Here is a 26,840-nt window from a genome sequence, read left to right as displayed (position 1 = left end):
ATTATAGTAATAACAATAATAATACCACCTATACGATCTACTTTCCCACAGCAGCCTGAGTCCTGGGGGGACTTGAACACTTGTATCCTTCCCTAGAGAGTCAGATGATGAACCAGAGAATGATCTGTAGTCTCTTCGATGTGACCTCTAAATCAAGCTACTGCAGAAATCAAACAGGAGATGGAAAAAGTGGTGGTGGTGGTGGGGATAAGGCAGTAGCCAATCTCCAGTGGGACAACCCATCATTAAATGATCAAGAAAACAAGGTTCCAGTTTCCAAAGAGGACAAACACCCAGCAAAATGCTACAGCCAGTCACCAGCCTCTGGGCACTGGACAGCAATCTTCCTTTGTTCCCACTGGAGGTCTTAGCTCTGCTCTGGAGTCTAGTGCTCCAAGAGCAAATACCACCCTAGGATCCCAAGGGAGCAACATGAGACTGTCAAAGTCTGCTCAGTACATCATCAGAAAGGCTGACATGTTGACTCCTTCAGGCTGGTCCATGGCCACTTAATCCATGGGCGGAGCTTAGGAAATTAAAAATATTCCCATCTCAAATTACTCCATTTTGTCCAGCTTCTTACCCAATTCCTACACTACACTTCCTTTCATTCGATCGTCACGTACAGGTTAAATTACTAAAGTGAGGTCTCTTCTTCCAACGGGCCCGCTCATGCTGAAGTTAGATAATGGCCAGGGAGGGCAAGAATGTAATACAAAATAGTGGTGAGAATAGACCGGAACCTTGGCAGAGTACCATCCCTATAGTTCAGTGTGTCCAAAGCGTCTCTATGCTATAATGTACTCTCTGCTTTCTTTACTCCATTCATGTTCTCAAGTACCGATTCCTCCTGGTGGTCAGACAAGAGGACACCCAACATGGTGCTTTCTATTTCTGCCTAAAATGAAGAATGATTCACTCTGTCCAAAATAAAGATTTTTTTACCAAGTAGGTGGTCCCTGGGATGCTTACCACTGATGGCGGGGAAGATAAGAAGTGAGCATATAAAATATGATATTTTTATTCCATTGCCATTGCTGCCTGCTAGAAAGAACAATGTTTGAGATCAGTGACAAGGGACTGCCCAAAAGAAGCTGCAGAGATTCGTGATGTCAGCCAAGCTGAGCTTGGCGAGACAGAAGAGCCGGAAATCTAGGAAGGTTCAAGTCAAAAATGGGTTGAGGACGGGGAGCATATTGTTGGCGAGAAAAAACCCAGTGGGGTGTTCAGGAGGCCCACAGGTGAGCTGCTAGAAAGCCAGACAGTACGAACAAAGGACTCACCAGAAGAGAGCAGTGGGGGATAGATGGGAAAACAGCAAGGTGAAGGCCTTGGCAGCCAGGATTTCCATTGCTAACGAGGCCTGCTGAGGGCCTCTTACCCCAGCCTGGCTGACCTCTCAGGCTCTCTGCTGGACTCAGCACTGCTAGATGTTGGACCTGGCCGGACCTCAGCAAACATTTAGCCTGCCCAGCTTCCGCCCATGTCCTGACCCCGCTCCCAAAGATGCCCTAATACTTGCCTCGAGAAACTTTTGAAACTGCAGCACAGTCCACATAGGACAGATTCTTTTTTTTTTAAATTTTATTTATTTATTTATTTATTAAGGATTTTTGCCTCCTCCCTGCCACCGATCAAGTCCCTCTCCCTCATCAGCTTGAAGAGCAATCAGGGTTCCCTGACCTGTGGGAAGTCCAAGGACCACCCACCTCCATCCAGGTTTAGTAAGTTGAGCATCCAAACTGCCTAGGCTCCCCCAAAGCCAGTATGTGCAGTAGGATCAAAAACCCATTGCCATTGTTCGTGAGTTCTCAGCAGTCCTCATTGTCCGCTCTGTTCAGCAAGTCCGGTTTTATCCCATGCTTTTTCAGACCCAGGCCAGCTGGCCTTGGTGAATTCCCGAAAGAGCATCCCCATTAGGACAGATTCTGACGGACTGTGTACGAATAAATATATAGCAGCGCTCCAAAATAAAAACAGCAAGGGAAAGCCAACTTCCTCGGAATCATTCAGTACCAGTGGGCATTGGGAGAACAACGGGTTAGAGGGGCTGTTGGCCCGACCGGAGCCGCTGACTCCATTTTCTTAAATGGAATCACAGAGCGGTTCATTTCCCTGCACCCTAAACCAAATAGCTGTCGGAACATAACCAGGAGCTCTGCCTGGAGTTTTGGCACCGGTTAAATTCTAGGTGCCTGCAGAGGAAGCTTTATAACTAAAACACGCTCGCCGTTGCCAAGCCGACTTTGGCACACCATCGCAGGCAATATTTATCCTATGCCATTTAAAGTGAACTGAAAAGATAAATGTAGGGTACATTCACGGCACACGCAGCCCATGCACTGGTATTAATTTGATTGTCTTTGTGAGCATGCAAACTAGTTTTGCCACTCAGGGGAAATTAGCATCGCTCCCCCACCAGGCACACACAGACAGAGAACTATGCGGATCAGAACATGCAGCCTAGAGAATCTCCTAACAGCTCAAGAGTTAGTTCCTTACCTTTTGTATCTTCAATCAGAACAACAACAACAACAAAATTCTCTCTATGGCCTATGCTAGGATAACGGCTCGAAATTATTTATTAAAAGATGGACTTTTATTACTTACAAGACTCTTAAAAAGTTAAACTCAAAAAAAGGAAAAAAACTCCTACCTTAAGCCATTTGTAGAATAAAATGAAATTTGCATTATGGCTTAATCAAGCTCAAATAATAATTGTAAATCACATCCAGTGAGTGTAATAATATGCCTCCTTCTACCATATATATATGTGTGTGTGTGTATATATATATATATAATATATATATATATAGCATGTATAGCTTCCCCACAACATGGATATTACTTCTATGATTACTGTAGCTGAGGTACAGATTCCAGTACTGCGTACAAGGTCACAGACCCAAGCAGACATCAGAACCATCAGAACCCTGGTCATCAGACACCAAACTAATCCACTTCTGGCAAATATATATATGACATTTGCATTACTTCCTTCTGACAAAGCCACCCTACCACAGCTACCTTGCAGCCTGCTTCTAGGAAAATACCCAGCACTGGCCTGGGAGCTAAGTAGAGTGGAAAGTCAACTTCTAATCTCTTTACCACGGTGATATTAAGCAAGCAACAAACTATGCAAAGCACAGGCTCACTGGCTGAATAATCCGAATGGTAACTGCTACCTTGCAGTGAGGATGAGAAGGCACAGCAGAAGACCTAAGCCTAGGAGGTGCTCAGTATGGAGGACGCGGTAGCACTAACAGGATGCTATCACTCTCTAGGAAGAGAATGTTCACTGGGATCCTTGTCTTCCTTGCCTAGCCCGTGGTGAGTAGCCAGTGGATGCATTGAGGTAGCTACAGGCACAGAGCTTTGGGTCCTCATTTTCAAAAGTAACTGGTGGGGCTGGAGAGATGGCTCAGAGGATAAGAGCATTGCCTGCTCTTCCAAAGGTCCTGAGTTCAATTCCCAGCAACCACATGGTGGCTCACAACTATCTGTAATGAGGTCTGGTGCCCTCTTCTGGCCTACAGACATACACACAGACAGAATATTGTATACATAATAAATAAATAGATATTAAAAAAAAAGTAACTGGTTCTCTGGCCTGTTAAATTAGATGTTTACCAGGGAGCAGGAGGAGGAGCAGGAAGCGACAGGATATCTCAGCCTCCTGAAGACAGCTGTCGTGCCAAAGGAAAACTCTCTGGCTTGCTGAATGACATCATCCACCAAGGAGATCAGTATTGGGATGCCTTTGATACCAAGCTAGTCCACTTTATTAGTGAAAACACATGGCCACTGTGTTCCCGACCAGCAGGTATTTAAAAGAAACACCCACTTCCATATCCGAAAATGAATACAGGGATGATATGGACTGCGCATGATTGACAAAGTAGGGGTCAATTGAACGGTTTGCCTCTTCCTTTCGGTTGAGAAGTCAAGACTCAAAAGTGTTAGTAACGGGCTAAGGGTAGGTTTGAGCATGTCCATGGGTTGAGGGCTGAAAAACTGAAATACATTTTCAGGCAGAGCGTAAATATAGACTTACCCGTTGGGATGTTGGCAGCATTAATGGTGAGATGAGCAAAGGGCTGCATCTCCGACTTGCCCCGCTGAGCCAGATCGAACAATGAACCTTCCATCATAGCTGCGGATGACAGAACCAGGTGAGCTTAGAGATTACAGACTGTCCGGGACTTCAAACACTCATGCAAACTCGTGCTTACCTGGAACTCCTGTGAAGCGCTGTGGCCCAACGATATGGTGTAATTCCTGAAATAAAAGAGAATTTTATTCATCAGCTCATTCTTTTTGTAAAGTAGTAAAATACGTAGGATTACCAGATGTACAATCAGCCAGGGTGTTTTACAATGTGGCAGCAAAGTCCCTGCATCTCGTATTCATAGTTCTGACCCCCCAAACACTTAAAAAGTCCAACACACACACACAGAGTCAAACAAACCTTTGGGGCAATAAAAGAAAGCAAGAGACATATTAGCTTATAAAACCAAATAATTGAGCATAATTTAAAAAAATCTGTAACAGGTATACAAATGGAAATGAAGTAAGCCAGAAAAGTAACAAATACACAAAATGCATGACTCTCTTTGGTCTGCAGGGGGCCTCCTTTTGTGTAAGTCAGTAGTGAATTCCTACTATAATACAGAGGCTTAGCCCACAAGAAAGAGAATGATGCCTGGTTCACTCAAAAAGTGATTTGTTCTTGTTGGTGGTGATGGTGTTTAAATCACAGTATATTTAAAGAACTATATGAAAGTCTAAGAGCTTTTAGTATGTCAATAATTAACTTAAAATTCTGTTACAAACAAGTCTAGAAGCATAGGCCAGGAAAAGAATGAATACAGGTAGGTAGGTATCAGAAATTGCATATTTAACTTGAGCTCCCGGAATGAAGTCTCTAGCAAGTGACCACATGCTCACCTGATTCAGACATTAGCTAACGTGAAATGTCCCATAAGGGAGAGCAGGTCAAAGCTCTAGCTTTCGCCTTGGTTCAAATCTTGACGCTTAAACAGCAGCCTGCTGGGAAGGTCAGATGAGATAAGGCAGGCGAGTCTCCAGCCACATACCCAGTAAAGTCAGATACCCAGATACTATCAGCACAGGACAGTGTCCTCGTTCCCTTGCTAGAACAACATTCCTGCTGACCACCCACCCCTCCACGTCGTCTAAAGGACAGGCCATGGAATGAGAGCTCTCCCTATCCAGACAGGCTTTCAGCTATACAGTAAGGCCATCAAGTGGGCAGTCAGAATAACACAAGCTCAACCCTTAGCAATGAGAAGCCACCTGGAGATAACATTGGTGCTTCCTTATTCTTCTCTTCACCTTCAGTGTCCTCAAAGGAGGGAAGGAGCTAGTCTGTTGTTCCTAACTCTTGGAGAATCCACAGAGGTTACATAAGGTCAGTCTCTGCCCTGGCCTACGCTTGGGTCCTTGTACAGCCTGAAGTTCACTGTACGGAATTTTAAGCAGATGGTGGTCCCTTGCATTGAACAATGTGATGGCTCTCGGTCATCTTTCTGTCCCTCCCCACTTCTGCTGACCTCCAGTCCCACAGGTCTCTTTTCAGGATTCTCAATGGTGTCCCAATTTCTGGAATCTCCTGGTTTGGCTCACATGACATTCACACTGCAGATTATGTGTATATATATATATAAATGATATCATATATATCACATACATATATATGATTATATATAGCTACATATATAAAAATTATGTATGCGATTATGTGTATAACTATATACTTAATCATATATAGTATACTTTAATAACTACATATATTCTTATGCATTTATATATATATGGTACCTCATTATACATTGTAACTTTATATGTTTACATATATAGTGTCTCTATATCCATTATGTGTATCTACACATAGATATCACATGCACATACTGCATCTTTACCTGATTAGAATAGGCATCTTAGAGAGAGTTGTATTCTGAGGCTTACAGCCACGCCCACATTGTCCCCCAGCTCTGACCTGCACCACTGGCAGGAGAGCAGATGTGTACCCCGTCCTTACAGAGCTCTTCCCTGACTTTCTGCACACACAGACTCATCGTGGAGGAAAAGCAAGGAAAATGTCACTGTGGCCAGTGCAGTTGCTCTCAAAGCTGAGAATGGTGTGAACCAACCTCCAGGAGGGCGAGCATGTACCAACTGCAGGATCATGCCGTCTGAGTCTGAGATGCAGGGGCTCTATGCTGGATTCTCGAATTTGAATTTCTAAGAGACGAGCAGCTGCTAGAGCCTCTGCTACTGAGATTGACAAATCCCCTTTGCAAGGATTTCTGCATGGGCAAATGAGGAATTAGCTCAAATACTGAGACCCAGGCCAAAGCAGCAGACTGAAGCCCCTGATGAAATGGGCAGGGCCGCCTTTCTCCCTCTCCGCTGGGAATGCACTTTCCTTGCCCGTTTCATCAGCGGCTTCTAGGTCAGAGCTTCCACAGATCCATTTAGTTACAAGAAAATTCAATAAATAGCACCTCTCAGAAGCACTTTCAATGCCTGCTGTCAGGGGAAAAAAGGGTTCATGTCCCAGGATGAATTAGACCTCTCGTTAGAGACCCAGGAGGTAATGCTTTTGTATTATTTCACTAGAGTATCCAAGAATTGCAGTTCCTCTCAGAAATTCAGTAAGGACGTTTCAATACCAAAAAGGGATCTTATGATGAATCTGTGACCTCAGGTCACACACAATAAAACCCTGTAGCATGTATGTCTCTGCCCCAATCTTCTGAGCCTGAAAGTAATTGCTATTTATTGTCAATCGTAAACATACCAGTCCATGTCTATAATTTTAAGCTGTCTTTGAGCATTAAGACTATAAAAAGATACACACATACATACATTCTTAGCTGAAGGATACCTGCCATGCAACCATAAAGATTTGCACTAGATTCCTAGAACCCATGTTTAGTTTGTTTATCTGTTTGTTTGAAAAAAGAACCAGGAATACTAGACATGGTTGCACCCTTGTTATCCCAGCACTCAGTAGGTAATACCAGCACTCAGTAGGTAATACCAGCACTCACAAACAGGTCCTTGGAACTCTCTGGCCAGTCAATCTAGCTTAACCATGATTCTCCAGGCCAATGAGAGACCCTGTACTCATAAACCAAGGTGGATTACTTCTGAAGAACTAAACCCCCATATGGTCTCTGGCTCCTACACACGTATCCACACACAAGTGCACCCTTACACGCGCATGTGCGTGTGTGGGTGTGTGTGAGTATAGATACTCATACAAATTTCTTGTAGGTAGAACTCAATTGTATTCCAGTGTGTGTGGGTGGGTGCAATTGCAATTTGGGGTTATCCTAGCCTTATTCACAGCCACTGGTCTCATATCAACTTGATATTTTTCAAAAGATGCTCCAAGGGGGATTCTGCTATCCAGCAGGTGTTGAGGAATGTGATTGCTAGATCAGTGTCCCCATGAATCGTTGGTGGGAAATGCCCGCGTTCATTCAAAGGTATCCTCTGACAAGGTACCTGCCTATCCCACGTCATAAAGCAGAGATAAGTTCTTACACTTCCAGTCAGCCAAGTTTCCCCATTATCATTTTTGAATTATCAGAGAATCATATAATACACACCTTAGAAGCCTGGACAGTTTCTAGAGTGTGGGGCCCAGCAAAGCCATTCCCTTGACCAGGAGCCACACTCTAGTCATCTTCAAGAGAACCTAATTTTCTGCCTGACTCCCTAACTTAGAAGATCAGCAGCTTGGCTCCCAGAATACAGCTACCTGCAATACACAGAGAGAAACACACACATGCACAGACACACATACATACATAGGCATACACACACATGCATAGACATACAAACTCACACACACACACATGCATAGACATACACACACACACACACACACACACACACACACACACACACACACACACACACACACACCCTTGGTTCCCATAAACTACCCAGAACAACAAGAATCTTACCTATGAGAGTTAATAAGAAACTTCACAAATGAACGAGCTTATTTTGGGGCAAACTGTAACAAGTAGTCTTTTCAAAAAAAAAATGTATTCATTTTTAGGTAAGCATACTTTAGGCCTAAATTATAATAACTTCCTTTAACAGAACAAGAAACAGGAACAAAACAGAAAGAAAGCAGGCAGCCAAAGAAATTGCAGCCAAGGCTAAAGAAACCTTCAGACACAGTGCCACCTAGTGGACATTGCCTCAAATTGACGTCCCCTGGACCACCACAGGCAGGCTTTCAGGTTTTCAAGTTGGAAATAACCAAGTTTCATATGAGTGCTATCTCTCGAAATAGATTGCATTAATTTTTCATATTTTATGTCAGAGTACATATTCATAGATAAGAAAACAACCGATTTTGTTTTTTTTTTTTCTTTCTTAATTGCAACTGAGCTTAAGTCATAGGAAAAAAATGTTTAGATTTCACAATCTCTCCTCTGGGGAGCAAAGCACACAAAAGATCAATTGATTGTGTAACTGTGGTCTTCACTATGGCCTCCATTCAACTCCTCTTAAACGGGACGTCCAAGAAGTGCAGGTCCCAGGAGTGTAATAGGGAAACAACCCCAACTAGGACTCAGATCCCTTCAGACCCCCACGTGGCTTTTTAAATGATTTAGGAATTTTTTTTTTTTTTTGCAAACTCAGGGAAAAGCTGCTTTTCTTGAGAAGTCAGAGCCACTTAGGGGAGGCCACACTGAGTAAGAATAAATACAGACTCTGAGTTATGTTTTATAGTCCTTAACTGGATATAGGAGTTTTGCTCCACACAATTTACCCAATTTCTTCTTCTTTTTTTTTTTAAATTGATTATATTGAGCTACAAATTTTTCTCTGCTTCCCCCCTTCCCCTCCCCTCTCCTTCAACCCTCTCCCCATGCTACTAATTTATTGAGGAGATCGTGTCCTTCTCCACTTCCCATATAGATTAGATCCGTATAAGTCTCTCTTAGGATCCTCATTGTTGTCTAGGTTCTCTGGGATTATAATTTGTAGGCTGGCTTTCTTTGTTTTATGTTTAAAAGCCACTTATGAGTGAATATTTATGATAATTGTCTTTCTGGGTTACCTCAATGCTGTTTTCTAGCTCCATCCATTTGCCTGCAAATTTCAAGATGCCATGTTTTTTTTCTGCTGTGTAGTACTCCATTGTGTAAGTGTACCACATTTTCCTTATCCATTCTTCAGTCGAGGGGCATTTAGGTTGTTTCCAGGTTCTGGCTATGATGAATAATGTTGCTATGAACATAGTTGAGCACATGCCCTTGTGATATGATTGGACATCCTTTGGGTATATACCCCAAAGTGGTATTACTGGGTCTTGAGGAAGGTTTTTTCCTAATTTTCTGAGAAACCACCACACTGATATCCAAAGGGGCTGTACCAGCTTGCACTCCCACCAGCAATGCAGGCTAAGTGCACCTTTGTAAACTATGCTACATAGCTGCTAAAAACAAGACCCTGAGTATATGTGATTAAATTGGTCTTATGTTTGTTTGACTTCAATTTTGTTTTCATCCTTTTAAATGTGTGTGTGTGTGTGTGTGTGTGTGTGTGTGTGTGTGTGTGTGTCCCCTGACTAAGAGAATTCCCAGCTTTATAGGTTCCATGTAAAGGTCAAGTTGCTGGAGTCTGTGTTTATCAGTCTGAAATCTCACCCGTACTGTGATATGAATCACGTGATCTATGCGGAACCTGTCAATCAAATCACAGAAGAAACAATTTGCACGGCCAGATGCTCCAGACACTCCTGGCACCCGTCAGTAGCAAAGGCCTCAGGTGGCTGCCTCCCTCCGCAATACCACAGCAGCTGCAGGGACATCTGGCTGGTTGAGCAAGGATTTAACACCCCGCTTGCCAGATATAATACAGGGTTCATACACTTGTTAACATATGTAATGCAGTCATTTTAACATCTTAATGACACCCTTCATGCAATCCTTCTCTGACCTAGTTACAAGAATAGGGCATTTATCAGCCAGTTAGTACATGAATGCCACACTCAGGTTGTTGCTGAAAATGAATAGCCCATTTCCCAGTCCTGCAGGGAAGTCCTGGGGACTCACACATGGTAAATGCCTCAGAAATCCCATCTCCTCCTCTCCAAGCTAGCACTATCACCTTCAATCTCCCATCCCTTCTCCTTCGGAAGACAGCAATTGCTTCCCTACCTCTTCTCCCTGTCTTTGTGCCTCGAACTGATGCTGGCTTCTGGAATGAGCATCTTAAATTCAAGGGGAGTTTGTCCCTCCTTTCCCTGAAATCGCTTGGTGACTTCAGGAACAAGTGCAGTCCTACAGTTTACAAGGTTCTACATGACTGAGCCTCTGTGATGTTGCAAGATTTAAAGAAATAAATAATTAGGTCCATATCCAAAGTTCCTGGACCACTACTCCTAAAATCCCTGGGATTTTTTTTTTTACTGTAATTCCTAAACCTTTCTCAACAGGGTCTATTTATATCAACACGATAACTCTTGAGGATGGGAGCTGGTTGCCAGAGCAACCAAGTACACGATTAGGAGACTGGAGTTTTGTAAGGCATCCAGTTGTCCTTCTACATCTTAAGACTTAGAAACTGCTTTGGGTGAGGGGAACTGGACCACTTGCCATCTGAAGTCTTCCGGGCTTAGAGAAAACAGTAGCTAGTCACTGAGCTGCCTGCTGGCTTCACAGTTCCTCCTCCTGCGCTGAGTCTGGGTGCCACCTCCCTCCCCAAGGATGCTGGGTAGGGTGATGTGGAGCGTCTTCTGATGGTGCTATGTGCCAGAACCTGGTTCACATTCATGGGCACCTTTGCCCCCTGCTGCTCCTTGGCCAGAGGTCCTAATGACCCCTGCAGTGGCTCATCTTTAGCCACGGAGCTGTCACCTTCCGGCAATCTTCCCAGGCACAGAAAGAGTAACTACCACTGCACTGTACAACCCTCTCAGCTTCCCCCATCCAAACCCTAAAGCTCACACCCAGAGAGAGAAGCATTACTAGATGTCCTGATGACAGTCCAGGGTCCTTAGGTGGACTCAGTGGTGACAGTTCAAGCATATCCCAAAGCCAAGAGCTTTAGTGCAGATTTCTGTCTGAGCAGGCACACAAAGGGAGATGCTTCTCCCTGCAGCTTCCTTAGGCAGAGCCCCCAACACAGGCTTCCCCCGCCTGCCTTCGTCAAAGCACTGGGAAAGCACTCAGAATGGAGGCAACTCCTCCCTGTCCCCATGGAGGATGGAAGTCTGCCTCCATCAAAGCACTGGGAAAGCACTCAGAATGGAGGCAACTCCTCCCTGTCCCCACGGAGGATGGAAGTCCAAAAGGGGTCCAGCAGGGGGGAGGCACAAGAAGAGAGGAAAGCAAAGGCAGAAGGGTGTCTAACCCCCCGCGGATCCCAAGGGCCAGACCTCCACCTGCTCATTGAGCAATTGTCACGGAAGTCTTTGAACGTTCCTCATGAAGAACTTGGCCATGATGGCCACTTGGGTACCATTTCTTCCAGGAGTGGAAGAGATGCATCTACAACTGCTAATGCACGCTCCTCATCCAGGGGCTGAGGAGCTACGTGTCCTTGTTTTCATAAAGCGGAGTGATGCTTTCCCTGGAAGGGCAATAGGTATTCTGGGAATAGAAAATTAGTTTTTATTGTTTAACCTTCATGGTTTAAAAGAGGAAGCTTCTGCTATAGCTAAAGGTCCCCTTGGGCTTTGATAAAGAAGCCTTATGACAGCAGCATTAGTCTTCATGAAAAGCCCAACTTTAAAACATCTTCTACTACGCTACTCATTAAAAATGAGTATGCAGGGGCTCGGCAGAGGAGCGCAGTGTGACTCTCCGCTGCTCTGCCCACTGCGGCAAGAATGCCAGCCTTCCACTGGCAGAGCTTTCCATGTCCCCAAGACCCACCACTTCAGAAGAAGATGGCTTTCACAGTCTCTCAGAAGTGCTCCTGGTGCCCTAGGAATAAGTCAGGGCAGCCTAGGTGTCAGGACAGCCACTGTAGACAGGCAAGGATGGGAAGAGAAGGACAAGCCACCAAAAGAGGGCCCCTAAGCGGCTCATGCCCCTCAAAACCTGGAACTCTAACAGTCTTGTGGGTGTACAGCATGGCTTGCTTCTGGCAAGAGTGACTAGCCACCTGTACTACTGACTCGGCACAGGCTAGAGTCATTGGGAAGATGGGAGCCTCAATTAAGAAAATGTCTCCATAAGATCATGCTGTAGGCAAGCCTGTAAGGCATCTCTTAATTAGATTAATTGATTGATGGGGGAGGCCCAACCTATTGTGAGTCCACCATCCCTAGCCGGTTGGTTCTCAGTTCTATAAGAAAGCTGGCTGAATAAGACATGAGAAGCAAGCTGATAATCGGCACTCCTCCGTGGCTTCTGCATCAGTTCCTGCCTCCAGGTTGTTGCCCTGTTTGAGTTCCTACCCTGACTTCCTCTGATGATGAACAATGATATGGAAGTGTCAGCTAAATAACCCCTTTCCTCCCCACTTTCTTTTTGTCATGGTGTTTCATCACAGCAGTAGCAACCCACACATGACACATAATGCAGACGTAGGTATGGGTCATTCATTCGTTAAACGTGTGCTTTAGTATGTCTGTCACTGGGGACAGAAATGAAAGTCACGGGACCCTGAAAAGCTCCCCTAAGGTAAGCTTGGGTGCATGTAGCCGGTGCTCAGAGGATAAGCCTCATGTGTACTCAAGAGGGCCTCCTAACTCCACAGGCAGATGGGCGAGCGCAAGCGGGAGCCTCTTTTGGGAAATGCCTGCACTGCATTTTGAGAAACAACTAGAAAACAACTAGACAAAAACGGGTCTGAAATGTTCAAAGAGTACACGCAAGAACCTAATTCATCCATCTATCAAGGAGAATCCTGCTTGAATGTTTTATGAGGAGGTAGAAGTCACAGCATGAAGGTCAGGGGAAGAGCTGGGGTAAAAGCTTAAGAACATCCTCAGGTTTCCAGCTTCGTGTGCTGGAGATGACAGGGACAGCAGACCCGAGGAGCAGTTGCAATGGGCAGAAGGAGCATTCCAGACCCGAGGAGTAGCTGCAATGGGCAGAAGGAGCATTCCAGACCCGAGGAGCAGCTGCAATGGGCAGAAGGAGCATTCCCTGTTCTGGAAGTTTGACTCTCAGCATTTTAAATTAGTAACTTTACCCCAGCTACCACAGTGATCACCACTTGGCCAAGATCAAGGATTGGATCAGCATCTTAGTGACCAGGACGTTTCCTAGAATGGATCTCCTCCCGACCTTGACCTTCAGGTTCACCAGTCACTGAACATCAGATCATTTCTGATCTTGACAACTCTCGCCAGCTTCTAGACCACCTTCTCTAGACAACAGCCATCATCCTCTCTCTCTTAGTCAGTTCATTTAAAAATAAATCTCAAAAATGGCTTTTCTGTCTAACAGTAGCCCTTAGCACTTGGTTGGCCTGGAGACATCACAGGGGGCACCTTTGTGGCTATCACATCAGAACCTCTAGTCAAGGATATGGGAACTCTCAAACACACACACACACACACACACACACACACACACACACACAAAATCAAGGACCCCAAGTTCATTGAAGACATAGCTAGATTGGAAAACACTGCCCTGGGACTTGTCCTCTCCCCGCCTCCACAGGTTGCCACTCTCTCTCTGCACGCACAAGGCAACTTGCCCCTTAACAACACAAGCTCACTAAAAGTCTGAAGTCCATCATGACCGCCCCCTCTTAGGTATATCCTCCTAACTCTGTCTCTTTCAAGACCCCATTCAAAATATCTTCCCTTCCATCCTGGGGTATTCATAGCATGGATGAAAGCCTCTGCCATCACTTGGTGGTTAGTACCCCACTGCCATCCTCCTGACTCCCGCCTACTGTGCAGGGGCTTTCCTGAGATTAAGCAGCCTGCCTTCAGTCTTCTGTTGAGCAAAAGGCAGTAGATGGTGTTGTGGTTTAAAGGAGAATGTCTTCCATGGGGTTGAGTATTTGAACTCTTGACGGCAGTTTGTGGAGGTCTAGAGCCTTGCTAGAGGACGTATGCCACTGGGGATGGACTTGAAGGTCTCCAAGCCTCCTGCCATTCCCAGTGTGTGTTCTCCCTCCCTCTCTTTCTCTCTCCCTCTCCACTCCCCCTCTCTGTTTTGTGCTTATAGTCACAATTTGAGCTCTCAGCATCCAGTCCCTGCTATCATGCCTTCTGTGCGCTGCTATGCTTCCCTGACATGAGGAGGCTCTTAGCTCCCTGGAACCTTAAGCCCAAACAGACCCTTCATTCTGTAAGTTGCCTTAGTCATGATATTTCATCACAGCAACAGAAAAAGTTACTAACACAGATGGCCTTGGCTCTGTAGGACATCTCTGTGGATTTTACTCCGGAGTTCCCATAAAGATCGCTTTTATACACGCTAAATATGATTGAGGTTGATTGCAATTCCCAAAACTACTATGGCCAAGGGAGATGGAATCCTGCTGGAAAACCACCACATGACTAACATCGCGACTTGAAACACCAGTGACCCACACTCAAGTCCCCTTCTGTGTTTATGAGAAACTCTCTTAGGATACATACTCCTGCACACAAAGGCACAAAGGCAAAAAGACAGTAAATGGGGTCTGAATTCTCCCCTTGATCTTTCTCTGGGAACTCAAAAGCCTAAGAGAAATAATGTCTACATAACAACTCCAAAGGCTCCAGCAGACACAACCTCTTTAAATTTTCACTGATAATTTACTTCAGTTAAAATTTAGAGAGAGGTGTCTTTTTGTTTGTTTGTTTGTTTGTTTTGTTTTGTTTTGGCTTTGACTATCCTGGAATTCACTAGCCTATAGACCAGGCTGCCCTCAAACTCACTGAGATCCACCTGCCTCGGCCTCCTAAATGCTCGGACTAAACGCGTGTGCACAACCCTGGTGAGACTTTTTTTTTTAATTATCAACACTGAACTTCAAGAAATCAGAGTTCCATGAGGAAAAAAGAATGCAATCACTCAACATGACAAACATTCTGGTTTTGAGTAAATGCTCCTGAATCCATAAAATCTTGCCAAAAACGGAAAGTAGCAATCAAAATTGTAGACGTGTGTGTCCAGAATGTTGTTAAATCTCCTTTTCAGCCTCTCTCCCATGCTCTCTCTAGGTACCTAAATATAAACTTCAGAAAAATAAAATCCTGACCACCAAAACTTTTCGGGTTTGTGTTAATTCTTGCTCCATATATGTTAATATCTATGTGGGTGTATATGGGAGGGTATTGGGGTGCTGTGTATAATGAGTCCACTTTCCTTCATATCCAGAGCTAACGTGTGTCAGAGACTGCCAACGGTACCTCTCTCTCCTCCTTGGTGGTTCTAGGCAGTCTCTTCTTCAAGCATTGCCTGCAAATGTCTAGCCAGCAGGCTGCTATTAATACAGAAGTTATCTCTCCTGTGTAGGGCCATTGTTTTTTCTGTTACCCTCTCCATATCTAAACATGACAGGCCACCCTGGACACAGGTAACAGACACATCGAAGAAAGAGAATCCAGCACTGGAGGGCTCATCTTAGGAGTGTGTGTGTGTGTGAGAGAGAGAGAGAGAGAGACAGAGACAGAGAGACAGAGACAGAGATGTAACCAGCCATTTCCATTGATGAGATTCTTCTAATTGAGAAGATGTCAAATAACAATGACATTTTCATTGTGGGATGCGGGACAAAGCATCAGAGATGTTGGACTTACTAGTCTTACTTTAAGGGTCCAGTGTTCATGTATACTGTAAATTATAAAGGGAATGAGACCAAACATATACTGACTATCTCAGGATAACAAAGGTGCGGCAGTGATGAGTTCCTTATCCGACTTCTCCAGTAAGGCATTAGGGCAGTGGTCCTCAACCTTCCTAATGCTGCGACCCTTTAATAGAGTTCCTCATGCTGTGGTGAACTCCAACCATAAAATTAGTTTCTTTTTTTTATTTTTGAGACAGGGTTTCTCCGTAGCTTTTGGTTCCTGTCCTGGAACTAGCTCTTGTAGACCAGGCTGGCCTCAAACTCACAGAGATCCTCCTGCCTCTGCCTCTAGAGTGCTGGGATTAAAGGCGTGCGCCACCACCGCCCGGCATTTTTTTCTTTTTGTTTTTCATAAAAATTACTTTATTGCTACTTTACATCTGTAATTTTACTACTGAATTGTAATATAAACATCTGATATGCAGGATATCTGATATGTGACCCCCCCTCAAGGAGTCACGGTCCACAGGTTGGGAACCACTGCATTGGAGGACCAGATGTCTGTAAAGAAGATAACTGGCTGTTTGCCATTGCCGTCCTTGGGTTGGCTCGTGTTTGCTTATGTCTAGATTTATTTATTTGATGTGTGTGAGCGTTTTGCCTGCATGAATGTATGTGTACCACATGTGTGCTGTGTCCACAAAAGTCAGACGAGAACATCAGGTGTTACAGATGAGTGGGACCCAAAATATGAGTTCTGGGAACTGAACCCAGGTCCTCTGCAAGGGTAGCAAGTGCTCATAACCACGGAGCAATCGCTGTTCCCATCACTGGATTTTCATACTTGGGCATGGAATTAGAGGTTTAGCACAAGGGCACTTAGATAGGAAACCAGAGTCAAGCTTCCAGGATACATTCTAGGTCTCCATCTCCAGGGTGATCAGCCTGTAGAAAAGCAAACACACCCACGGGACACGGGAGTGAAGTGAAAAGTCTAGCTAGAGACACCACCTCAGAGCTGTGCCAGTTCTGATGATGCCATCTGTGATGGCACTGAGGTGATATTGTCCACAGCTGCCAAACACAAGTCCGAGAAACCAGATGAGAAAGGACTGTCATTATCAAAGTCCTGAATGGCTTTAGAAATTGGTTGATGTCCCATTTTACTCGAGAATCTTAGTTTACAGAGTTCAATAGGTGACCCGCCGTTCACTGGCTCTTTGTTCCTCCCCCAGATAGTAATAAGAATGTTAGGTGTGATACATTCAAGAGCCAACTAGAGCCCTTGGCCTGGAAAAGCTTACAGCTTTGTTCCGCGGTCTATAGACATTTCTTACTGTTCAGATTTATGAGGGCTTTTTAGGTTGTTTTTGCTTGCTTACTTGTTTGAGCTAATGTAGGAGACTGCTCACGGTACACTCACAACGATCTCTTTTTCCCTGGTGGTTCTAGGCAGCCCCTTCCTCAAGCGTCATAGGCAAATAGCAGCTCTGGAAGCTACTGGAGCCTCCCATGCAAGAGATCTTACACTAGGGGACACTGAGATGCTGAGCTACCTTAGTCCCAGACATTATCAGGCAAATTACGAGTACGTGCGTGTGTGTGCGTGTGTGTGTGTGTGCATGTGCGTGTGCATGTGTGTGTGTGTGTGTGTGTGAGCGAGAGAGACAGACAGACCGAGAAACAGAGAGACAGAGAGACAGAGGTATACCACATGACCACATGACTACCTCTTTTTGGTCATTCCACTTTTTTTTTTCTTAATTTTATTTTTAAGATAGGTCTCTCACTGCCCTGGTATTCACCACATATGCCAGGTTGACTCTCCAGCAAGCCCCTGGGATCTGCTTGTCTCTTCTTCCACTGTGTGGGAATTACAAGGACCTAGTCCTGGATTTTTATTATCTTATATGGAGAGGTGTTTTGCCTGTATTATGTGTGTAAACCACATGTATGCCCGGTGGTCAGAAAGGCCAGAAGAAGCTGTTGGATCACCTGAAACTGGAATCACAGATGTCAGGGAATCGAACCTGGCTCCTCTGGAAGAGCAGCAAGTGCTCTTAGCGCTGAGCCTTCTCTCCAGCCTCCCTCCACCCCTGGCTTTTCTAAATGCTTGTTCTAGAAATTCGACTCAGGTCTTCCGAGCACTTAGCTAACACAACCATCTCCCCTGCCCTATTAGGGAAAAAAAATTAATGTTCTCAAATAAGACATTTGTTTACATAGCTATTAAATAAAAGCAGTCTTGTAAATTGCGTACATTAAAAATATTTGTATTTCAGGTTTGCAGAGATGGCTCAGTGGGAGAACTGATTGATGAGCAAGCATGAAGGCCTGAGTTAGGACCACTAGACCCACATGAAAGCCAGGCATGGCAATGCCCATCTATAACCCCGGTGCTTGGGAGAAGAGCCAGGCAGACCCTGGAGGTGCATGGACCAGCCAGTCTCATCCAACGAGCAAGCTCCACATTCTAAGAGATACTCCATCTCAAAAACATTAAGTGGAGCACAATAGAGAAACATACTTGATGTCAACCTCTGGCGTCTATATGCACAAGCAGGGGTTAGTGCCCTTCACACACACACACACATACACACACACACACACACACACATGCATGTGCACACACACACTCACGCCCACAGGCACACACATACACACAATTTGAAATATAGCTTTTAAAACAATATGTAATATGTAAAACAAATACAGGGACTGGAGAGATGGCTCAACAATTAAGAACACTGACTGCCCTTCCAGAGGACGCAAGTTCAATTCCCGGCACTCACACAGTTGCTCATAACTCCAGTTCCAAGGGATCTGGCTCCTTCCTCTGGCTTCCAAAAGCACCAGGTACACATGTGGTACACAGATATGCATGAAGGCAAAACACCCATATGGATTAAATAAATAAATAAACAAGCAAATAAATAAACAAATAAAGCAACCATAAGCCCTCTTGCTTCTTCCTACCCCCCTCAAGGAGCACAGGACACCTCTTTGCAGACAGACAGCAAGGTGACATCTATTGGTTTCTTCCTTCTTTGATGTCATTCATCTAAATACTTTGACAGGCAAATTTGGAACAATTTTTATATTTAAAAAAAGGTCCCAGTGTGAAATCAACAACCTGGCACACTGAAGGTAGCTGGAGTCTCAGCCCTGAGGGCTCAGAATATTTACTCGATCCATAAACAGATGTCTATCCATGGAGCCCAGACAGAAGGTCGGGGGTGAGCGTCCTCCCTGCCTTCCACAGCAGTACTGGGTAAGCCCTGAACTCACCACTCTGCCCAAGCCTGGTTAGCTAGGCAGAGCCCGGGAAGGCTGCCAAAACTGAAAACAGGCATCGCTTTACACATCAGACACCACACTGGACCAGTGTTTTTTTTATTGTCACAGACTGTTATGATAGACTTTATAAATTGCGGTTGGTAAAGCTGGACCAGTAGGAGGCTTTCAGAGTTCTGTGCTAACGGGGGAAAGGGGCCAAGAAAACCTAGCCACAAACAAAAAAGGAGGGAAAAACAAGATTACTTGTCTGACCACAATGAGCTGGGTAAACACCACTTTCTGCACGCCTATAATGTGATGTTGCACTCATGTCTGGTATGCGTTACCACTGCCTGGGCTGATCTCTCAGTACTGATTGCAACTATATACACGACTTATTTTATGGCTTCACTCAGTATCTGTTAGCAAAGTTAAGATGCATACCTACTTCCAGAATGCCTGCTACACCCAGCCGATTTTTGGTGTTGCCAAGACAAAATCAGAAATCTGATTACTCGGCAAATATTGCCGACGTCACAATAACCAATGCTTTTCATCAAAGGATAATACATTTGGTAAACCATCCATCTGACTAGGATAAAAGAGTAAATTCGCGGGTCTAAGAGGCATGGCAGGATGCCTGGGTCCACAGCGGCACCGTATGGATGTTGGTTAACGGTAATGATAAGGTTTGGGAAACACTCATCTCCTTCCTACAGATCGGGCCTAGGAAGAGCGAGGCTCCCCCACCTCCAGCACACACTGGGGACTCCCACAATGTGTAGATTATACTAATGTACATGGGCTCACTGTAACAGTTCGTTGAGCTTTTAAAAGGCTTTTAACAAATTGTCCACATTTTTCTAAAATGTAAAATCCTATGGCATATGGCATAAAACACAACATTGGTGAAATAAAGCCCCACTCCTCTTGAGAACCATGATTACCCGTTAATATAAAAGACTAGGCTCTCTTTCTCCTTCCTTCCTTCCCTTCCTCTCGAAGGGAGTGTCTCACGATGTCGCTCAGGCTAACCTTCAGCTCACAATCCCCCTGCCTCCATTTGGGATGATTGACATGAGCCGCTGTACCTGGCAACCATGCGCCTTTAATGCAAGCAGCTGATTCTTCTCGTCTGGTCTTCATCCTAGTCACTCACTTGAACCCAGAGCCTCAGCCATACTAAGCATGCTCCATGCCGCCACTAAGCTCCACCCCCCGGCCAAGAAAGACCGTTAACTTTTTAACAAGGGTAAAATTCTTTCTTCCCTCAACCAAACTGTGTTCACTCATTTAAAGTAATTTCATACTGTGTTAATATACATATATTCCCGAAGTCAGTAATAGCGGCTATAAGCAACACGCTTTCTTATGCTTTCTCCAGTGTCATCGATTTTGGTGCTTGTAGGACACTCGGTTTGAGTGAATCGTCTCTGAAATTCAGGTGCAGGTAGAATTGGTGGCGGCCACATTAGCCCGCTACTCTCTTAGTGAGGTGACGCAACGAAGCAAGCTGAAAGTTAGCACCAACTTCCATTTCATAAAATACAGCAAAGTCTCACCTCGGAAGTGTTATATTTACCTTAATTACTGCTACAGCGTACTCCTTCCACCTGCACGTTTAGCCGACACACTTTTAGGGCTACGCTCTCCCTCCGGAGAACTAAGCTAGAACCGGACCAGCTAATTACTGAATCTTAACAAACCCAAGGCCCAAAGCCTTGAAAATGCCAGGGTTGTTCCGAGATAATGAGACAACACTAGAAGGAGAGAACTGGAAGATGGGAGGGCTCGCGGATGGGGCTCACAGGCAGACACGCAGCATTTAGCGCTCAATTCCCACCCAGTTTCTAACCGAGTCAGTAAGTGCATTAATTCCGAAGCCGCAGAATTCCCAGGTGGCTCTACTCAGGGAAACCTGACAGGTTTGGGTTCCTCCGCTGAGGCTGAGAGCACAGCTGTCTCCAGTCTTCGATATTTTCATCTCTCTTATTGCCCAGCTCTCCGAGAAAATAAGAAAGGAGACACCCGATTTCCACCTCCCCATCACATCTCCTGCTCTGCACGCCCGCCTCTCACCACACCTGACAGCCGAGGGCCAGTTACATGGTTCCTCATGGGAGCCCAGGCCACAACCCTGCAGGAACAAATGAGGAAAGGGCCACCAGAGAGTCCCCAAAACCTAGAACATGGTTTTTAGATCAAGGATTCAAACTAACAAAGGGATCACCAACCAACAATAGTCGATTTGATTCTCCTTCCAAGTGTGCGTTCAAATCCCTCCTCTTGAAAAGAAAAGACAGAGCCAGGCAGTGGTGGCACACGCCAGAGGCAGAGGCGGGCAGATCTCTGTGAGTTCAAGGCCCTCCTGGTCTACAGAGTGAGTTCCAGGACAGCCAGGGCTACACAGTAAAACCCTGTCTTGAAAAAAAAACAAAAAGCAAAACACAAGAAAGGAAAGAAACTGACCCCCACCAATTTCAAAAGAAATCTCTTGAAGACAGCCTCATCGGCTCTTTTACCACTTACTAAAGAACAGCGCCAACAGTGTGTCTCAAGCCTCACTATCCAGCTACTACAGTGTCAGCAAGAACCCTCGGCAGAGCGACTGCGGTGTGGACTGACCTTTTGCACGGCCCCATGGAAGGCCTGTTTCATCCTCCTGCAGGACTCGGACAGGGCATCTGTGTCGTCGCTCTCCATACTCGAGTCCTGTAAGCCTGTGTTCTCATGGAGTCTGAGAATCCTATAAATGCAGCGAGTGCCGTCTTCCGATATTCTGTGAGGATCCATCTGGGGGCGGGGAGGATATTAAAGTCATTACAGTTAATAAAAAGGGCGACGCTTAGAGTTTTATATCCCTCAGTGCTAGATAACAAATAAAATTACCCTCTAGTTGATGAGAACGTTTTTGCTGTTGTTATGTATAAGTGTATACACACGCATGTCTATGCACATGTGGAAGCCAGGAGTTGATACTGGACATCTTACTCTGTCATACTCCACTTTAAGTGTTTGAGATGGGGTCTGCTGATGAACCTAAAGCTCACCCTTTAGCTAGACTGGCGAGCCAGAACCTTAGCAGCCTCCTGTCTCCAGTTCCCATTACTGGGACTTGGATGGCAAGTACTCTATTGACTGATCCATCTCCCTTGCCCTGTAGATGGCAATCATCCATAATATACAATGTCATAGATACTTCACAGATGTGTGTGTGTGTGTGTGTGTGTGTGTGTGTGTGTGTGTGTGTGAGATTCATGGGGAATGAACTTCTTTGTGGGCAGAAGAGGCATCGAGGATCTCCTATGTGATGCAAGCAGGTAAGACTTGTCTAGTTAGACAGGTGGTTCACAATTATAATCTAAGGACTTGAGAAGCTGACGAAGAAGGATCGGTGTCTAGGGAAAGCCTGGGCTATATAGTGATTTCCAGGCCAGCCTTGGCTACATTGTAAGGCCCTGCCTCATAAATAAGATAAATAAGACACATGCTGCATTTAGATGAAGCCGTGTGGAGATGAAGGCCACTCGGAGATCCAAAGGAGGCAAAGCTTTGAAGTTTTGAAGCCAGGAGTTTGACTTCTCTTTCAGATGAATATCTATTTACCCAGTACTTCCCATCCTGGGTCTTACAAACACAAACGCGTAAGGGCAGTGTCTGTCTTCACATTGCGGTGGAGAGGGGTACTTGAGCAGGTCATATGGACAAGCGCTTGGAAATGCTAAAATATAAGGACTGTCTCATCCAAAAAATCCGCATGGAGTGACTAGCCAAACACAAGTTTATAAAAGGTTCCCGTCAAGAATCTCTCTGGGTGCTCTTCAAGTAGACTGCCTTCTACTTCCCAAGCTCCCTTAAGGCTTTGTGGTGGCTTCAACCACCATAGAAGAGGGAATTTGATTTGCTGCTGTTGTTTTCCTTTGGTTTTTTGAGACAGGGTCTCTCTGTGTAGTCCTGGCTGTCGTGGAATTCACTCCCTAGGCCAGGTTAGCCTTGAACTCAAAGAGATCTGCCTGCCTAATCCTGGGATTATGTGCCGCCGCCACCTAACTGAGGTTGGTCCTTTTCATGACGGCTTAACTTGCTCTCTCTCTTCCAAAACTCAAAGTCCTTCATGATCAGTAGTTAAAAAATAGGTTAAACTAAACGCAAGGGGGAAATAAGTCAGTTTATACCAGCCAAAGCACAGGCAGACATAACACTGTCTCTCTTTCCCCAATTTAATTAGATGAAAGTAATCGGAAAGAGGTGTGCCCTGGTGAACCAATCCTCAGGGACAAACTAAAAGGTACCCTCTCCTTACCATACCACTCACAAACAGTCTTTTACCAAACACACACACATGGATCTACGCGTTACTATTCTGGTCATGCAGATATAAGGCTGGTCTGGGGCTGGAGAGACGGTTCACCAGCTAAGCGTGCTTGTTGCTCTTCTAGAGGACGAGAGTTTGGTTCCCAGCACTGAAGTCAGGCAGCTCATTGCTGCCTGTGACTCCAGCTCCAAGAGATCTGCTCACCCTGTTCTTGACTCTGAAAGTGCCTGTACACATGTTTATATGGCATACTCATATAAACACACACACATACACACACACTTGTACAAATAAAAAATAATTGTTAAAATTCTAAAATATATCAAGATAATCTTTAAACATGGGTGAGATCCAACCTTGAAACAAATCATTTGTTTTCACTAAAGGGCAGATGTCAATCTTTTTTTTTTTTTAATTTTTACACAAGAGCCTCACTGTATAGCCCAAGAAAGCCTGGAACTCCCTATGGCAACCAGACTAGCCTGGGACTCACAGAGACCGGCTTGCTCTGCCTCTCTAGTCCTGCGATTCAAGGCGTGTGCCACTGTCCCCAGTTCAATCATACTTTTGAAAATGCTCGTGTAAGTCAAGAAGTATCCTATAAAGGCAGATATGTCTGGGCACTTGACATGAAGGATCACTGGGTTCAGACCTCAGGAAAGCAGGATTCTGCAGGGCTTACTGCCAGGCCAGAGCTGAGCTGAAGGGACCATGTGGCATTAGGAAACACAGGAGACCCTCATCAAAGCTTGATAAGCTTGCATCCTACAAACTAAAGCAGCAGGCCCCAGCACTGTCCATACTTGGGGTACAGTCAATCACAGCATGAACTCACGGGGAGGGGGACTGTATTTTAACTGAATCCAAAGTTGTCCTCTCCATATTAAACTTTAATAAGTGTTGCTTTAGAGTGTCAAATATACAAATTTGTGTAGTTATTCTGTTATTAAAATGCCCTCTGGGCAAGATTCAGTATTTAGCACAATATTGTACCAGTTAACAATAGTTCATGGCTTGGTACAAATTTTAAAAAGTGGTATTCAAAGACTGTCCTTTCTCTCTTAAAAAAAAAAATGCCGGTGACCCCACCTCACTTGGACCTTTCTGCCAATTTTATCACAGCCTTAATTAAGTTAAATGTGATTGTTGAACCTTTCTTCAAATACTTCAAGCACACACTTGAGAACCACTGCTCACGTCTCCACAGCTCATCAGTTACTGTGACAAAAGAAATCAAGAGTGTGCCAAAATTAACTTTGAGCTGTCTGTTTACTCATTTCCGTAAGGATGATAAGTTGGAAATCCACTTGGCATCTGTAACCAGATGTGCCTTCCCCTTCAGGTGCCCAGGCGAAGGAAGGGAAGCAGCTTGAGGACCAAGGAAAGCAGGTCCAGAGCAAGGCCCATGGGGCTAACTGCAAGATGACTCAGACTGGGCCAAATGTATGTAGCTCCCACCCCATAGTGTATTCTGGGGTACACGGCAGTCTGGATAGGGGATTTGTGTGGTTGAAAATTCTATTTAAGTGACAAGATATTCCACGCTAGTAAATTAGAAATGGGAAGACTTGTAGGGTGTCAAATCATTTCAAAGACCCTTCCAGATAGTTAAGTATGTGAGGAGCCGTGTTAGATGGTGGGGGGGGGGAGGAGCGCTGATCAAACAGGCACCCGTGTCTTTGTGGAAGGCGCATCGGCTGACATGAGTTACAATGAGTCACACCTGCATGCGTGCCTGCAGACACTATAGGAGTGTCTGATTTGAAATGGATGATTGGGGCTGGGAAAGCAAGCATATACTGGACTATAGGAGTGTCTGATTTGAAATGGATGATTGGGGCTGGGAAAGCAAGCATATACTGGAGGCCTTGGGCTCTATCACCAGTACCACCCACACCCACCCACACCCACCCCCCCCCACACACACAGGGGACTTTGAAAATGCACCTATCTGATGATCAGACGATGCTGTGGCTGGGAAATGAACTTTTTCTTATTGGTGTGTGTGTGTGTGTGTGTGTGTGTGTGTGTGTGTGTGAACTTCCTTGAAACCGATCATTCTTTCATAGGGTTAAATGAGGCAGGATGCTTGACATTTGGGCTGCTTCCTTATCGGTTTTTCAAACGAGCTGCCTACCCACCTCAACATCAGATCTGGAGCAGTGGCTGCTGTCCTGGGTGAGGCTGCCATGTGCCCAGGAGAGAGGAGTTTACTAAAGGCTTACCATTCAGCTAAACTCTAAGAGTATGGCTATACACAAACACACATACAACACACAACACAGACACAATACACACACCACATACCACAGACACAATACACGCACACCCCACACACCACAGACACAACACACACACAACACACACCACAGACACAATACACACACACCACAGGCACAAGACACACACAACACAGACACACCACACACCACAGACACAACACACACCAGACACCAAACACACATACACACACCACACACACATACCACATACACACATATACCACAAACACACCACAGCAAACATACACACATATACCACATATACTACATACACACACTACACACACCCCACACCAAATACACACATATACCACACACACACGACACATACACACCACAAATGTATACCTTACATGTATACAAACACATATATACCACACACAGAAACCACACACACCACATAGATACACAGAACTTTACAAGCAACATTTTAGAAAGGCTTTATTTTCTTTGTAAACCAAAGGATATAGTAAATACATAGGACAAGCCAGCTGCCATTTTCCCTTTGGCAGGCCCTGTGGGAGAAAGACCATCTACAATGGATCTAGGGTTTTTTAAAATATAGGCGCAGGCATGGACAACCAGAAACATACAGGATGACCTTTCCCTGCTAATTATTTAAACCTGAGTAGGATTTGGTGTAGGGTTTGGTTTTTTGTTTTGAATCTAGTCTGGTCTTGATCTTTCAATCCTTCCAATTTATTTCTGTTCACTATCTTTAATCTATAATAAATCTGACTTCTTTTATCTTAAATGGTAAATGTGTTTTCTGAGATGAGATAATTTCATTTTTATTCAAATGCATTCAGAAATCCCAAATAATTCATCCAGAACTTAAAAAACTTAATACAACTTAAAAAATAAAACTATTCATTATTTGACACCAATACCTAAAAGTATAAAAGAAGGTTTTCCAAAGATATAAAAGCAGAAAGAATTGCAGACTGAGCCCTTGTGTGTCCAAAACCCACCTTCAAAAATTATTCACGAATGGCTAGAAACCATGCCTCATATATAAGCTGTGAGCTCCCTACACATGCACACATTTCTATCAATTATTTTGGAACATTTTCCATACACCACAGCATTTCGTGTGTAAGGGTTTTTGGATGCATCTCTTAATCGATTAGGATTCCCTTCAGTATCAAGTGTGAACACCACACTCAGTGAGATGCAATCAGAATACTCAAATAAGAATGTTTTTCCAAATCCAACTACTCTAG

The 26,840-nt window shown here is 44.7% G+C and overlaps 1 protein-coding gene across 1 annotated transcript in view; it reads right to left on the bottom strand.

The window, feature by feature from the left end:
* Positions 1-26,840, bottom strand: part of Tnfsf11 (TNF superfamily member 11) — a 31,756-nt gene that overhangs the window by 2,381 nt on the left and 2,535 nt on the right. Inside the window, exons 2-4 of the mRNA XM_005370876.1 lie at positions 21,646-21,813; positions 4,233-4,278; positions 4,036-4,153 (exon numbers count right to left, since the gene is read on the bottom strand). Of these exons, the coding sequence (XP_005370933.1) occupies positions 4,036-4,153; positions 4,233-4,278; positions 21,646-21,813 (332 nt within the window). The remainder of the gene's footprint in view (positions 1-4,035; positions 4,154-4,232; positions 4,279-21,645; positions 21,814-26,840) is intronic.

This window comes from Microtus ochrogaster, unplaced genomic scaffold, assembly GCF_000317375.1.
Source record: "Microtus ochrogaster isolate Prairie Vole_2 unplaced genomic scaffold, MicOch1.0 UNK88, whole genome shotgun sequence".
Lineage (NCBI taxonomy): Eukaryota > Metazoa > Chordata > Mammalia > Rodentia > Cricetidae > Microtus > Microtus ochrogaster.
The sequence above is the reverse complement of the archived record's forward strand: the minus strand, read 5'-3'. Positions and strand labels throughout refer to the sequence as shown.